This window comes from Delphinapterus leucas, chromosome 12 (assembly GCF_059928025.1).
Source record: "Delphinapterus leucas isolate spDelLeu-1000000601 "Yukka" chromosome 12, BTC_Dleu_Yukka2, whole genome shotgun sequence".
NCBI lineage: Eukaryota > Metazoa > Chordata > Mammalia > Artiodactyla > Monodontidae > Delphinapterus > Delphinapterus leucas.
Window position 1 is genome coordinate 81,176,074 of NC_143140.1, and position 12,787 is coordinate 81,188,860.

At 40.7% G+C, this 12,787-nt stretch overlaps 1 protein-coding gene across 1 annotated transcript in view; it reads left to right on the top strand.

Moving 5' to 3' along the window:
• The window catches only part of IYD (iodotyrosine deiodinase), an 88,970-nt gene extending 76,536 nt beyond the window's left edge, over positions 1–12,434 (top strand). The window contains 1 exon segment of the mRNA XM_022562917.2: positions 12,310–12,434. Within this exon segment, the coding sequence (XP_022418625.2) occupies positions 12,310–12,434 (125 nt within the window).
• Positions 12,435–12,787: the final 353 nt, after the last annotated feature.

Consider the following 12,787-nt stretch of genomic DNA (forward strand, 5'->3'; position numbering starts at 1 on the left):
ATATATAATTAATATATTATATATATTATATATATAATATATATATAATGGTTTATATCCTGTACTTCCTTTTTTTTTATTGTTTTACCTTTTACCATTTACCATTAGGATTGTGGCCACCTGGAGTTGATTTTGTATATGGTGTGAATTAGGGGTCAAAGTTCCTCTTTTTTTTCCTTAGGAATATCTAACAAACCTAGGACCATTTATTGAAAAGACCGTTCATTTATTCCCACTAAATTGGTGTTTATTTTCTTATCGTTGAGTTGTAAAAGTTCTTTATATATTCTAGATGCAAATGCTTTGCTAGTTATATGTACTGAGAGCATTTTCCCCCAGTCTGTCACTTACCATTTCATTTCCTTAACAATGTCTTTTGAAAAGCAGGAGATTTCACTTTGATGAAGTTCAATTTATCAATTTTTTTCTTCTGTGATTTGTGCTTTTTGTATCCTAAGAAATCTTTTCCTAACCCCTGGTCATAAAAATTTCCTCCTCTTTTTGTTTTGGAACTTTTATAGTTTTAGGTTTTCTCTTCAGTTCTATGATCCATTTTGAGTTGATTTTTGTGTCTGGTGTGAAATGAGTCAAAGTTTAATTCTTTTATTGTTATATCTTTTTTATTAATAGGCAATTTTTAGAATAGCTTTAAGTTTACAGAAAAATTGAGTAGGTAGTAGAAAATTCCCATATATCCCATGTCCAATTTCCTGTTATTAACATCTTACATTCCTATGTTATGTTTGTTACAATTAATGAACCAATATTAACACATTATTATTAACTGAAGTCCACAGTTTATTCAGATAGCCTTAGTTTACACTGAGCGTATTTTTCTGATCCTGGATAGGATCAGTCCAGGTTCCCATCCACCCCATTACATTGAGTTGTCATGTCTCTTTAGTTTCCTCTTGGCTATGATAGTTTCTTAGACTTTCCTGTTTTTGATGACTTTGGCCTGCAGTTTATTTATACCCTTTGGCCCTGATCACTTCCAGTCCTGAATGTACTCCAACAATGGCTTGCTGTTGGGTCTAGTCAACATTTTGACTTGTCGAGTCGGACAGAACCTCATTCATGATGGGCAGCTCTAAACACTTGGACACTTGATGGCTCATGGTCAAATGCTCTATCTTGAGCTGAGGCAAGTAGCACACCAAGACGTGGCTTTCCAAAGCTGTAGAATTCTCTCCTATAGGAGGCATGGCCTTTCTCCAAAACTCTAGGGGCTACATTGAGATTCTCCTGCTGGGGTTCCTCGTCATACCGTAGGCCTGAGACAGTGCTAATCTGCTCTAGCAAAGACAATACGCCTGGCATTGCAGCTGCAGTTAGGGCACGGAGAGAGAGAGGGTGTGGCAGAAGATGGGACCGGAGATGCAAATTGGTGCTAGATTGCAAATGGGCCTGAAGGGACCACGACGGACTTGGACTTTAGCCTGAATGCACTGAGGAGCCCTTACAGGTTCGAAAGCAATATATTCTCTCCGCTTGCTACTTTCAACCAGAAAACTGTGTTTTCTAACATTTAATAGCTGCCAAATGAACTGTCTCATTAGGTAGAGTGGGTGCTGTGTGCTGTGATCCGGCCTCCTATCAGGATGGAAATACCCAGAAATATCCACTCTCCTGGCTGCCAGAGTGTTGGCTGCTGAAGCCCCACAGCTGTGTCCCAGCCACCATTATTTCCCGAATATAGCGTGCACTTTCAACCCTCTATTCCTTTGTATTTGCTATTCTTTCTCTGGAATATCTCCCCCACTTCCTATGCCTGGAGAAATTCTATTTATTCCACAAGACTTCCTTAGATGTCTCCTCTCACCCCAGATAGGATTAACTGCTTCCTTCTCCTTCTAGAGTGTTTTGTTCATTCTGTGAGTTTAGGACTTGCAGAGATTCTGGGTATCACAAATGGCGTCCATGTCCTTGGCTCCCCTATGAACTGTGTCCTCGGGACAGCAGTCCAGACCATGTCTCATTATCTTCATGTCACCAGAGGTTTGCATAGAGCCTGACACATGTAGGCATTCAAGGAATGGTTACTGAATTAAATTTGTTATCTAATTGAACCTGATTCTGGCGTTAAGAAAGGAAAAAAATCCAGGCTTACATGCACACATTTATTCTTTCATAAAGTGTGTATTTGTTGTCATGTAACAGTGGGCCCGAAGTAGACTTTTTGTGCTAATATCATGTATCATTCTGAATTTGTAAAGTAAATCTGTCATAAACTTAAAGCTTTTCTTTTTCCTTCCATCTGAACTGGAACTATTTAACCAGGAATGAACATGACTCTAATATCTTTAAAAACTACTTAATTTCATGTGTGTTTGTGTGTGTGTGTGTGTGTGTGTGTGTGTGTGTGTGTGTTTGTGTGTGTGTGTGTGAGTTTATATTGTGTTTGGAAACTGCCAGACACTCTGATTTATCTTTTATCTTCAAGCATTGACTTCATAATAATTAAAGCAACAAAATAGTGCTGAGAGCAAAGATACTTTTGTTTAGAGTTTCAAAATTACAACATGATTATTAGTTTAACACAAACCCTAATTTTTAAAAAAATTTTGATTGAGGCATAAACTGTATAGTGCCATGGAGACTATGAGTTTGACACATGTTCACATTTTTTCGGGTGCAACTATTTGGTGGAAGGATTTCCAGACTAAAGTTCCCAGCCCTTGACCATATTTTTAAAAAACGTGAACCACAGATTGACCTGCATGTATCACCTGCCTTCCATCGTCTGCATTATGCAGCACATGTGTGCATTTTAGACAATAAACAAGACATTTAACCAAGCTAGAAAACTGCTCACTCTATTAGTTAGACCAACTTACCACTAACTTTAAGGTCCCAAATCACAGTGGCTTAAACATAACAGGAGGGTATAGAGTGCATATCTCCCTCATGCAAAAGTCTGAGTGTAGGCAGTTCAAGGCTTTTAAGGCAGCTCTAGGATCATCTGGGCCCCGGGTACCTCCAACTTTGTGTTCCACCAGCCCAAGGGTCTGGTCCTCATTCTTACGGTCCAAGGTAGAGCATTGGTCATCATATCTCCGTCACAATGCTGAGTGGGTAGTGAAGAGAAGAATCCCCTATCCTTTCTAAGGACATTTCCTGGAACTTGTAGATATCACCTTTTCTCATATCCCATGAGATGGATATGACTAGAACTTAGTTCTGTGGCTACAAACAGCTGCCTAATGAGAATAGAAATACAGTCTTTATTTAGTATGGCCATGTGCCCAGCTAAGTATTGGTGGTTACTATTACTGAAGAAAAAGGAGAAAATATACATTGGGGACCACTGTATCTCTGCTACATGAACACATACCAGAGAGAAAACTCAATGCTCAGATGATGTTTTGCAAACTAGTAAATTGGAGGATTCCAGCTTTGAGGAAGCCATCTTTGTTTGTCTTCATTTCTTCCACTTGCCCAAACATAAGTCTCCCACTTCCATTTCCTGTTTTCCTGTGTGAGGCCATGTGTTCATCAGGGCCTCTATGGCTTGGCAAGCTCATTTCACAGAGGGCCTTGGAGCTGGCTTTGGTTATTCAGGAATGTATCTCATTTGCCCTACATGAGCTCAACGTTGAGCATCAGAATCATTTGGCAGCAATCATTTATTTATAAACAATCATTAACCTTTTCTTAAGTGTTCTGTTTTGCTTTTGGTTTGCTAAAACTAAACCACTGGCTTTCTGAAGGTTTAGAAAAATAACACTAGCAAGCTGAGAAAAAGAACTGGGGTCATAAGGTGGGAGTAGGAAATTGAAGTTAAAAATTAAATGGTGCTCTTGGAGCTGCTTCCACTGTCAGAGGAGTGAGTTTTTCTATCTCCTTCTCTACAACCTGGAATTTTCATCATTCTCATAAACCACTTCAATGCCAAAAACTTTTTTGGGGAGAAAACTGTGATATAAGCTTAATATTATCCTAATGCTGCAGGAAATACAGAAGAAATTTATGTCCTGGACTTTGGGAGGTAGAGTACTGTCATGGGAAGGACAAGGGTATGGATTTAGTCAGGATAAAATAGGCTACACTGCAATAACAAATAAATTGTGAAATGTCAGTGCTTGACCACAATAAACATTCATCTTTTGCTCAGCTTTCAGTCTCAGGCAGGGCTGGCACCCATCTTTCATCTCATAGGACTGTTATTTGGAGCTCACATCCTTCAAACTTGCTACGAAAGGAGAAGAAAGGACTGGGGCTCTAAGCAGGATGTTTTTAAGGGCCAGGACTGGACACTTCTTTCGTATAGGTCAGAGGTGCCTAGGCCAGAGTTCAGGCACAGGGCAGGAACCAAACTGCAAGGTCGACGGAGGCTAAAAGCCTAGTCTCCCTGTGTGCCCAACAACAGGAAATGGTGTAGCAAACACATCACAATGTCTCTGTCACACTGGACTTAACTCCCAGTTTTTCTGCTTTATATCTTTATGATCATGGGTAAGTCACAGAGTTTTTCAGCCTCGGTTGTCTTATATGTAAGATACTATACATAATAACAACTGTTTGGGTGAAAGTTAAGTGCCTGACCTCTAGGTATTCATGAGATGCTAATTCCCATCCTTTTTTTAAGAGGCATCTACAGTGTTGGAGGCAATATTTTACATACATGCAAAAACTAGAAGCATCTCCAAATTTGTCCTGAAGACCACCTGCCTCCGAACCCCTGGGAGTGATAATTAAGATGATGTTTCCTCCCCACCTCCCACCCAGACAAAAACACTAAAAATACGAATCTTGCGGTTTGGCCTAGAGACCGTCGTTTTATATTTTATATTCTCTTCCCAGATTTTAAAAAGATTGTGGTAAAATATACATAACATTTACCATCTTAGCCATTTCTAAGTGTACAGTTCAGTGGTGTTAAGTACATTCACGTTGTTCTGCAATCAGTCTCCAGAACTCTTTTTGTCTTGCAACCTAAACTCTGTACCCATTCAACAGCAACTTCCCATCCTCCCTCCTCCGGCCCCTGGCAACCGCCCTTCTAGTTGCTATGGATTTGACTCTACAGGTACTTCCTGTAAGTGGATTCGTACAGTGTTCAGCTTTTTGTGACTGGCTTATTTCACTTACAATCATGTCCTTAAGTTTCATCCACGTTGTGGCATGTGTTGAAATTTCCTTCCTTTTAAAAGTTGAATAATATACCAGTATGTGTGTGTGTGTGTGTGTGTGTGTGTGTAGATATAGACAAAGATGTAGATATACCACATTTTGCTTAGCTATTTATTCATCTATGTACACTTGGGTGATTTTCATCTTTTGGCTATTGTGAATAATGCTGCTATAAACGTGGGTGTATAAATATCTCTTTGACAGCCTCTTCAATAAGTGGTGCTGGGAAAACTGGACAGCTACATGGAAAAGAACAAAATTAAAACATTCCCTAACACTGTACACAATAATGAACTCTAAATGGATTAAAAACCTAAATATAAGGCCAGACACTATAAAACTCTTAGAGGAAAACATAGGCGGAACACTCTATGACATAAATCACAGCAAGATCCTTTTTGACCCACCTCCTAGAGAAATGGAAATAAAAACAAAAATAAACAAATGGGACCTAATGAAACTTAAAAGCTTTTGGAAAGGAAAGGAAAGGAAAAGGAAAACATAAACATAAACAGCAAAGGAAAACATAAACAAGACAAAAAGACAACCCTCAGAATGGGAGAAAATATTTGCAAATGAAGCAACTGACAAAGGATTAATCTCCAAAATTTACAAGCAGCTCATGCAGCTCAATATCAAAAAAACAAACAACCCAATCCAAAAATGGGTAGAAGACTTAAACAGACATTTCTCCAAAGAAGATATACAGGTTGCCAACAAACACATGAAAGAATGCTCAACATCACTAATCATTAGAGAAATGCAAATCAAAACTACAATGAGGTATCACCTCACACCTATCAGAATGGCCATCATCAAAAAATCTACAAATAATAAATGCTGGAGAGGGTGTGGAGAAAAGGGAACCCTCTTGCACTGTTGGTGGGAATGTAAACTGATACAGCCACTATGGGGAACTGTATGGAGGTTCCTTAAAAAACTAAAAATCGAACTACTATGTGACCCAGCAATCCCACTGCTGCGCATATACCCTGAGAAAACCATAATTCAATAAGAGTCACGTACCACAATGTTCACTGCAGCTCTATTTACAATAGCCAGGACATGGAAGCAACCTAAGTGTCCACTGACAGATGAATGGATAAAGATGTGGCACATACATACAATGGAATATTACTCAGCCATAAAAAGAAATGAAATTGAGTTATTTGTAGTGAGGTGGATGGACCTAGAGTCTGTCATACAGAGTGCAGTAAGTCAGAAAGAGAAAAACAAATACCGTATGCTAACACATATATATGGAATCTAAAAAAAAAAGCTTCTGAGGAGCCTAGGGGCAGGACAGGAATAAAGACACAGACATAGAGAATGGACTTGAGGACATGGGAAGGGAAGGGTAAGCTGGGACAAAGTGAGAGACTGGCATCGACTTATATACACTACCAAACGTAAAATAGATGGCTAGTGGGAAGCAGCCGCATAGCACAGGGAGATCAGCTCGTTGCTTTGTGACCACCTAGAGGGGTGGGATAGGGAGGGTGGGAGGGAGACACAAGAGTCAGGAGCTACGGGGATATATGTATATGTATAGCTGATTCACTTTGTTGTACAGCAGAAACTAACACACCACTGTAAAGCAATTATACTCCAATAAAGATGTTGAAAAAAAATAAAATAAATATCTCTTTGAGATCCTGCTTTCAATTCTTTTGGGTATATACCTAGAAGTGGAATAGTTGGATTATATGGCAATTTTATTTTTAGTATTTTAAATCAGATGATTCTTCTGCCCATCAAAGTTTGAAACGCACTAGACTAGAGTCCAAGAAAGGATATAATCGAGGGCTCAATTTGAGCAATAAGGCAATACATATTATGGGAGGCTAGGAAGGGAGAGGAGAGAGTAGGAAAAACTAGCACGGGGGTGGGGGGGAGTGCTACAGAGAAAGGATGAGGATTGCAAGCAAGCCTCGAAGCAGAGGTTTGAATAAGATGAAATGCAAGGAGAAGGCGACCTAGGTGGGAAACCACAGAAGCAAGTCAAGGAGACCATGAGAGCAGCAGGTAGCAGGAGAGAAGAGTTATGCTGAAGCCTCATGGGGGATGAGGTTGTCAGGAGGTGTGGAGTTGGGTTATCGCAAGCTTGCCAACCAGGCCAGTGGCTTCCGATTTAATGCAACAGACAACAGGCCACTCCTGAAAGCTCTGAAAGAGAAGAGTCATGTGACAATTGCTGTGTCATCATCCAGGAAAATTAATAACGTCAACAAAATGGTATTAAAAGTGCAGTTCTATATAAATTCCACTGTAGTGAGGATCCTAATAAAATTGTATAAATGGTTACTGTGGTGTTATAAATGAAAATGAACCTAACTTTATAATGACAAGGTCCTCCTCTACCCACTAGAAATTCCTAACCAGCATCTTCCACAATACCTAGCAAATTTTACGTATTTTATAAACAATGCAAAGTGCAAAAAAACCTAGCAAAATACCAAACATCTTTGCCTGAATGGGCTAAATAATATTAAACAATGTCTAAGAAAGTGCTGTGTCTATGGGTTGTTTGTGGGGTTTTTTTCTTTTTGCGGTACGCGTGCCTCTCACTGTTGTGGCCTCTCCCGCTGCGGAGCACAGGCTCTGGACACATAGGCTCAGCGGCCATGGCTCATGGGCCCAGCCGCTCCGCGGCATGTGGGATCTTCCCGGACCGGGGCACAAACCCGTGTTCCCTGCATCGGCAGGCGGACTCTCTACCACTGCGCCACCAGGGAAGCCCTCTATGGGTTTTTTTTTACAAAAGCTAGTCAGAGTTGTGGTATTTGAAAAATTTTGATGTTATAGGTCTACAATCTATTAGTTGCAGCTTTACTTAACCTCCTTATGTTGTAGTTTCTCATCTCTGAAGTGGGGATAATGGACCTAACTCACAGAGTTTTTGTGATGATTTAATGTATGTAAAGCACTTAACACAGAGTCTGGTGCTGAATAATGACTATATTAATATTATTCTATGTACTCTTTAAAGAAATAAATGAAGGTTAATCAAATAATTTTCTGTTCTAACAAGAAATCGTCAAGCATCAGAAAGTTTCAAACTCTTACTTTCCCTCTATTGATCTAGAAGATATTCTCCACGTGAACTTTCTAATTTGGAGCAAAGCAAACTAAGGCATTTTTTATAAAACGTACATTTTAATAGTCCTCAATAGGTCTTCAGAGACTTCACTTTTTTTTCTTATTCGTCCAATTTTCCATTTTTTAATCCTTTTTTTCCCTGAATTTTCTATGTCATCTTTCTTAAAATGTAAGATATTAAACAATAAGGACCTGACCAGGAGTGGGAATTGAAGGAAGACTGGCTGGGCTGTTAAGTCTTGGGGACGGGGCCCAAATCTGTTTTGTTCAGTGCTGAGTCATATGCCTCAGGCACACCTGACTGTGTAGCACCGGGAGACCCATCAAAGACACAATGACTTGTGGCCTCCCAGGCCATCCTTTATCACAGCCCATCAGTTGTTGCTATTACTAATTCCAAGCAGCACATAAAAATGTGATGAAAGACAGCAGATCATTGCATATGGCGGCACTGACAGCGATGACCTCAGGAAAAATTTTTAGGGAAAAGTCTGAATTGAAAGAATATTATTGCACCTCCAATACCTACAGAGGTGAATCATTGATGAACCAAACCAAGCCTGGGAAAACAATGTGGAGATAAAAAGAAAGGGAGCAAGACAGGAAGGAAAAAAATACAAAATAAAAACGATAAACTATCTTTTGCCTCGTGAATATAGTTCTAGGCAAACGCACCCATAGAATGACAGCAGTTAATCAGGAAGAGCTACTCGCTAAGTACTGGTCATAGATGTTTCTTGGAAGTAGCCATCATTAGGAAATATTTAGAAAGTTTATAATCAAGCAGAGACAAGACAAGGTAGTCTTGATGTGACCAGTGTTCTCGGGGCCGTATGTTCACTGTATTAAACCATTGACCCGCTTCAAACCCCTCTGAGCTGCTAAAGGTCATCAGAGCATGAGGCCCCATGAAATCAGGACTCTCTGAGTTGTGTTCATTAGTGAGTGTTTACGAAAGAAAAGCACTGTAGGAGCAGCACGATGATCCTCAGAACCAATTAATGCTTATGGGCTGTGATTGTCGAGGCTCCCATTTGGGTCAGTGATAGAAAACTTGAAGAGCTGTGGATTCATTTATGAGTCAAATCAAACCCCTGAAAAGGTAGTGAGAGTAAAATACTAGGAGACCTGCAAACTCTCAAAAAACTCAAGCTAAGGAGCTTAGGACTTGGCTGGGCCCCAGCTCACCAAGATATACCCAAGCTGTGACTAGGGAACATAGCTCACATTGAGTGGCAAGGAGCCAACTAACTTTCCTGACCCTGAAGAGAACCCTCGGTATCACAAAAGAGCTTGGCTTTTTTTGATGTCCTGGCCAAAATTTCTTTGATTTTTCTTTGATTATCTCTGTATTATAAAACAGAGTTATGCAAGTTTGGGAGGTTTGGTGGTTAGTTTTATATGTCAACTTGGCTAGGCCATAGTACCTAATTATTCAACTAATCACTAATCTATGTGTTTCTCTGAAGGTATTCTGTAGATCTGGTTAACACCTATGATCAGTGAACTTTAAGTAGAGGAATTACCCTCAGAATGTGGTGGGCCTCATCTAATCAGTTGAAGGCCTTAAGACCTAAATTGAGTTTTCCCCCAAGGGAGAAGAAATTCCACTTGTGGATGACATCATTAGCTCCAAAACAAAACTATGTGCTCCTGAGGTGATTCACAGAGAGTTCCACTCTGGCCATCTCAATTAAAATATACTGAGTTGTAGTTCCCTCACCTGTAAGTTTTTTTAAAAATTAAGTAAATGACTAGTTAGATGAAATAATCTGTTTAACATGTGTAGTAAAGAGAGTAGCACTTGATAGGTATAATAAATATAAGTTCCTTTCTCTTCTCCCTCTGAATTGTTTCTCCCCAAAAAAGACTTTCAACTGTTTTCTCCATTCAAATGACCTCATGTAGAAATTGAGCCAATAGGCACCCTGGATGTCTATGATACTTTTTTGTTTTGATTGCTTTGCTTGTTTATTTGAGGTCTTCCTCTGGTATACACTTGAGATGAATAAATCAAGAAAATTCAAACGATGGACCCACACTCATGCATTTCCTTCCATAATTAATAACAAAATCAGGCCCTCAGATGTTCACAGAAATACATATATGAGCACCAAGTCCAGCTAAAGTATATAAATGTTCACTTCTCCCACCTTGCTGGTCTGAACACATTTCCATTGGAAAACAGAATTCTTTTCTAATACACAGTTTCAACATAACAACACGAAAGAAGCAGCAATATTTTTAACCTGTGAGCTTTGCCAGTCTCTCCCTAATCCTCCCATAATGCTCTGCTGTGAGACCCGGCCACGCCTTCAGGCCTATCCTACAAACTCTATCTAGTTTTTCTCCACACAAATTTTCTGTTCTAGCTGGTGCTACCTCCTCCCTCATGAACCAGACTTACATCCCAGGTGGAAAGCTGGTGGCATGAGGTCCTCATATGGCCCCAACACCCATCCTGTGTGAACTTTGCATCCAGCCCACACAGGAGCTTAAGGTACTAAGCTGGGATACAGCGGCAGCAGCCTGGCCTGCTTGCTATCTGACCCATAACTGCACTTCCCACAGGCTCTGAGTTTGCCATCTTTGCTGTCTACCCGTATTCGGATTGTTCCACTTGTTTGGTCTACCCTTTCACCTCATATCCTAAGTGTCCCTCAAAACCTTGTTGTTCTCCCCTGCTTTCCTTGTCAACCCTCCGTGTTGTTCTTAGGTACCATTCTGGTCACCTTGGATGGGAATGGCCATTATGGCTTAGTCCTGGATTTGTTTTGTGTTTTTTAATTCTTGTCACAGATTATCCTTGGCTTTTGGTAGTTCTGGCTCCTTTACAGCAGAAGCCAATCTTTACAAATTTTGACATCAATAGCCACACAAATGCAAAAAGTTCCTTTAATTCTTTGAACCCACAAGATGAGTACAAATAGCTACAAATATAAAACTAGTATCATTGTTTTTCTAACAGCAATGATGGGTTGTGGAGGGCAATCTACCCACCTAGCCAGGCTCTTGGGTAAGCCAAGGTGCAAACGTGAGCTTGAAACCAAAGAATTTAATTTTGAATCAAGTTGCTAAATGAGAAACAAGTAAACCATAGAGTAGCTCTTCCTGTCTACCCAGTGACTCAACCTGAACAAAATGACAAGTTCAGATGCCCCTGCCCGATCCAATCCTGGACTCAATGACATTTTCTTTTGTTCAATGTCAGGAATTTGCTCCATTTTCTGAACAGGTTGCTCACCTCCTTGACAGAATGCAGAATGACTCCTGTTTCCCTGTTGTTTCCTGAAGGATAAACACTGACCTAAAATCCCTTTTGTCAGTAAGTCTGGAAGGAACCCATCTTCACGTGAGCGCTTTTTCCGGTCCTGCTGCAGTTGTTTGTAGCCTCAAAGGCATGGCAGGATGTTTCTCTCCTAAATTCCTCAGGGCTTCTTATCCCTCCGATGTCCTTGAACAAGTAAACACGAATGATGTAATTCCAGAGGTCTCCTAACCTACATTCATCAGAATAAAACACCCCCCTGGGCCTGACCACACAGCTTTGTCTTAGTAAATGGAGAACTTTGTACGTGTGTGTATAGATGCATGTGTATTTATATGTGTTTGTATCCATACATGTGTATATATAATATATACATATATTCATACATGTGCATATACACATGTGTATGTATGTATGAACGTGTGTCTTTGGAGTTTTATCTATCTCTACAGCCCTACACAAACATTTTGACAAAACTATTCAGCTCACTGCTGAGGGCAACTTAACATTTTTTTTTAACTTAATATTTTTGAACGTCTGCTATGTACCAAGTAACATGCCTGTGTCATACAAGCCTGTGTAATGGGTACTATTTTACAGATGAGTAAACTATCTTACAGATCACACAACTAATGCCTGCTCTGAGGCGTGAACTCAGGTCCATCTGGCTCACAGCCTTTCTCTCCGTGGCCTCTCCAGCCCCTTACTCAGGGTGCTTCCCGTGGAAGGCTTTTCCCGTTCCCCCTGCGTCTGCCATCCCTTAAAAGCGCCTAAGGTTCTGCTCCTTCCTGAAACCTCCCTTTCTCCAGCTCTCCGAGTTCTCCCTCTCGGGGAGGTGCTGGATCCAGCTGCCCTGACTCATGCTGATTCCCAGGGGCTGACCCTTAGCGTCCCTTCCGGCTCCGTATTCACTGACATCACACTGGGAGCTTGAAATTGGCCGCGGGCGGAGTATTTACTCCACAGATGTTGCCAGTGCTTTCTCTTTGGAAAGGCGGTTGTTAAAGACTCAGCTGCCCGACAAACACCCTCCTCCTTTAAACTTTCAACTTAAATTATGCAGATGGATTTATTCCTTCCAAGATTAGCTATTCTTCACATATGCAGGCCTCCTCTCTCAATTATATTTCATGAACCACTTGAGGGGAGGGATTTACTTCCTCTACCTCTTTATCACCCGGAGAGCCCCAGGGCTGTGGAACCAGCCGTGTCCGTGAGCACGTGGTTGGCAGATGGTGATGCGCACAAAGGGCACAGATTCGGCTTATGAGCACGTGAGCGTCCCCT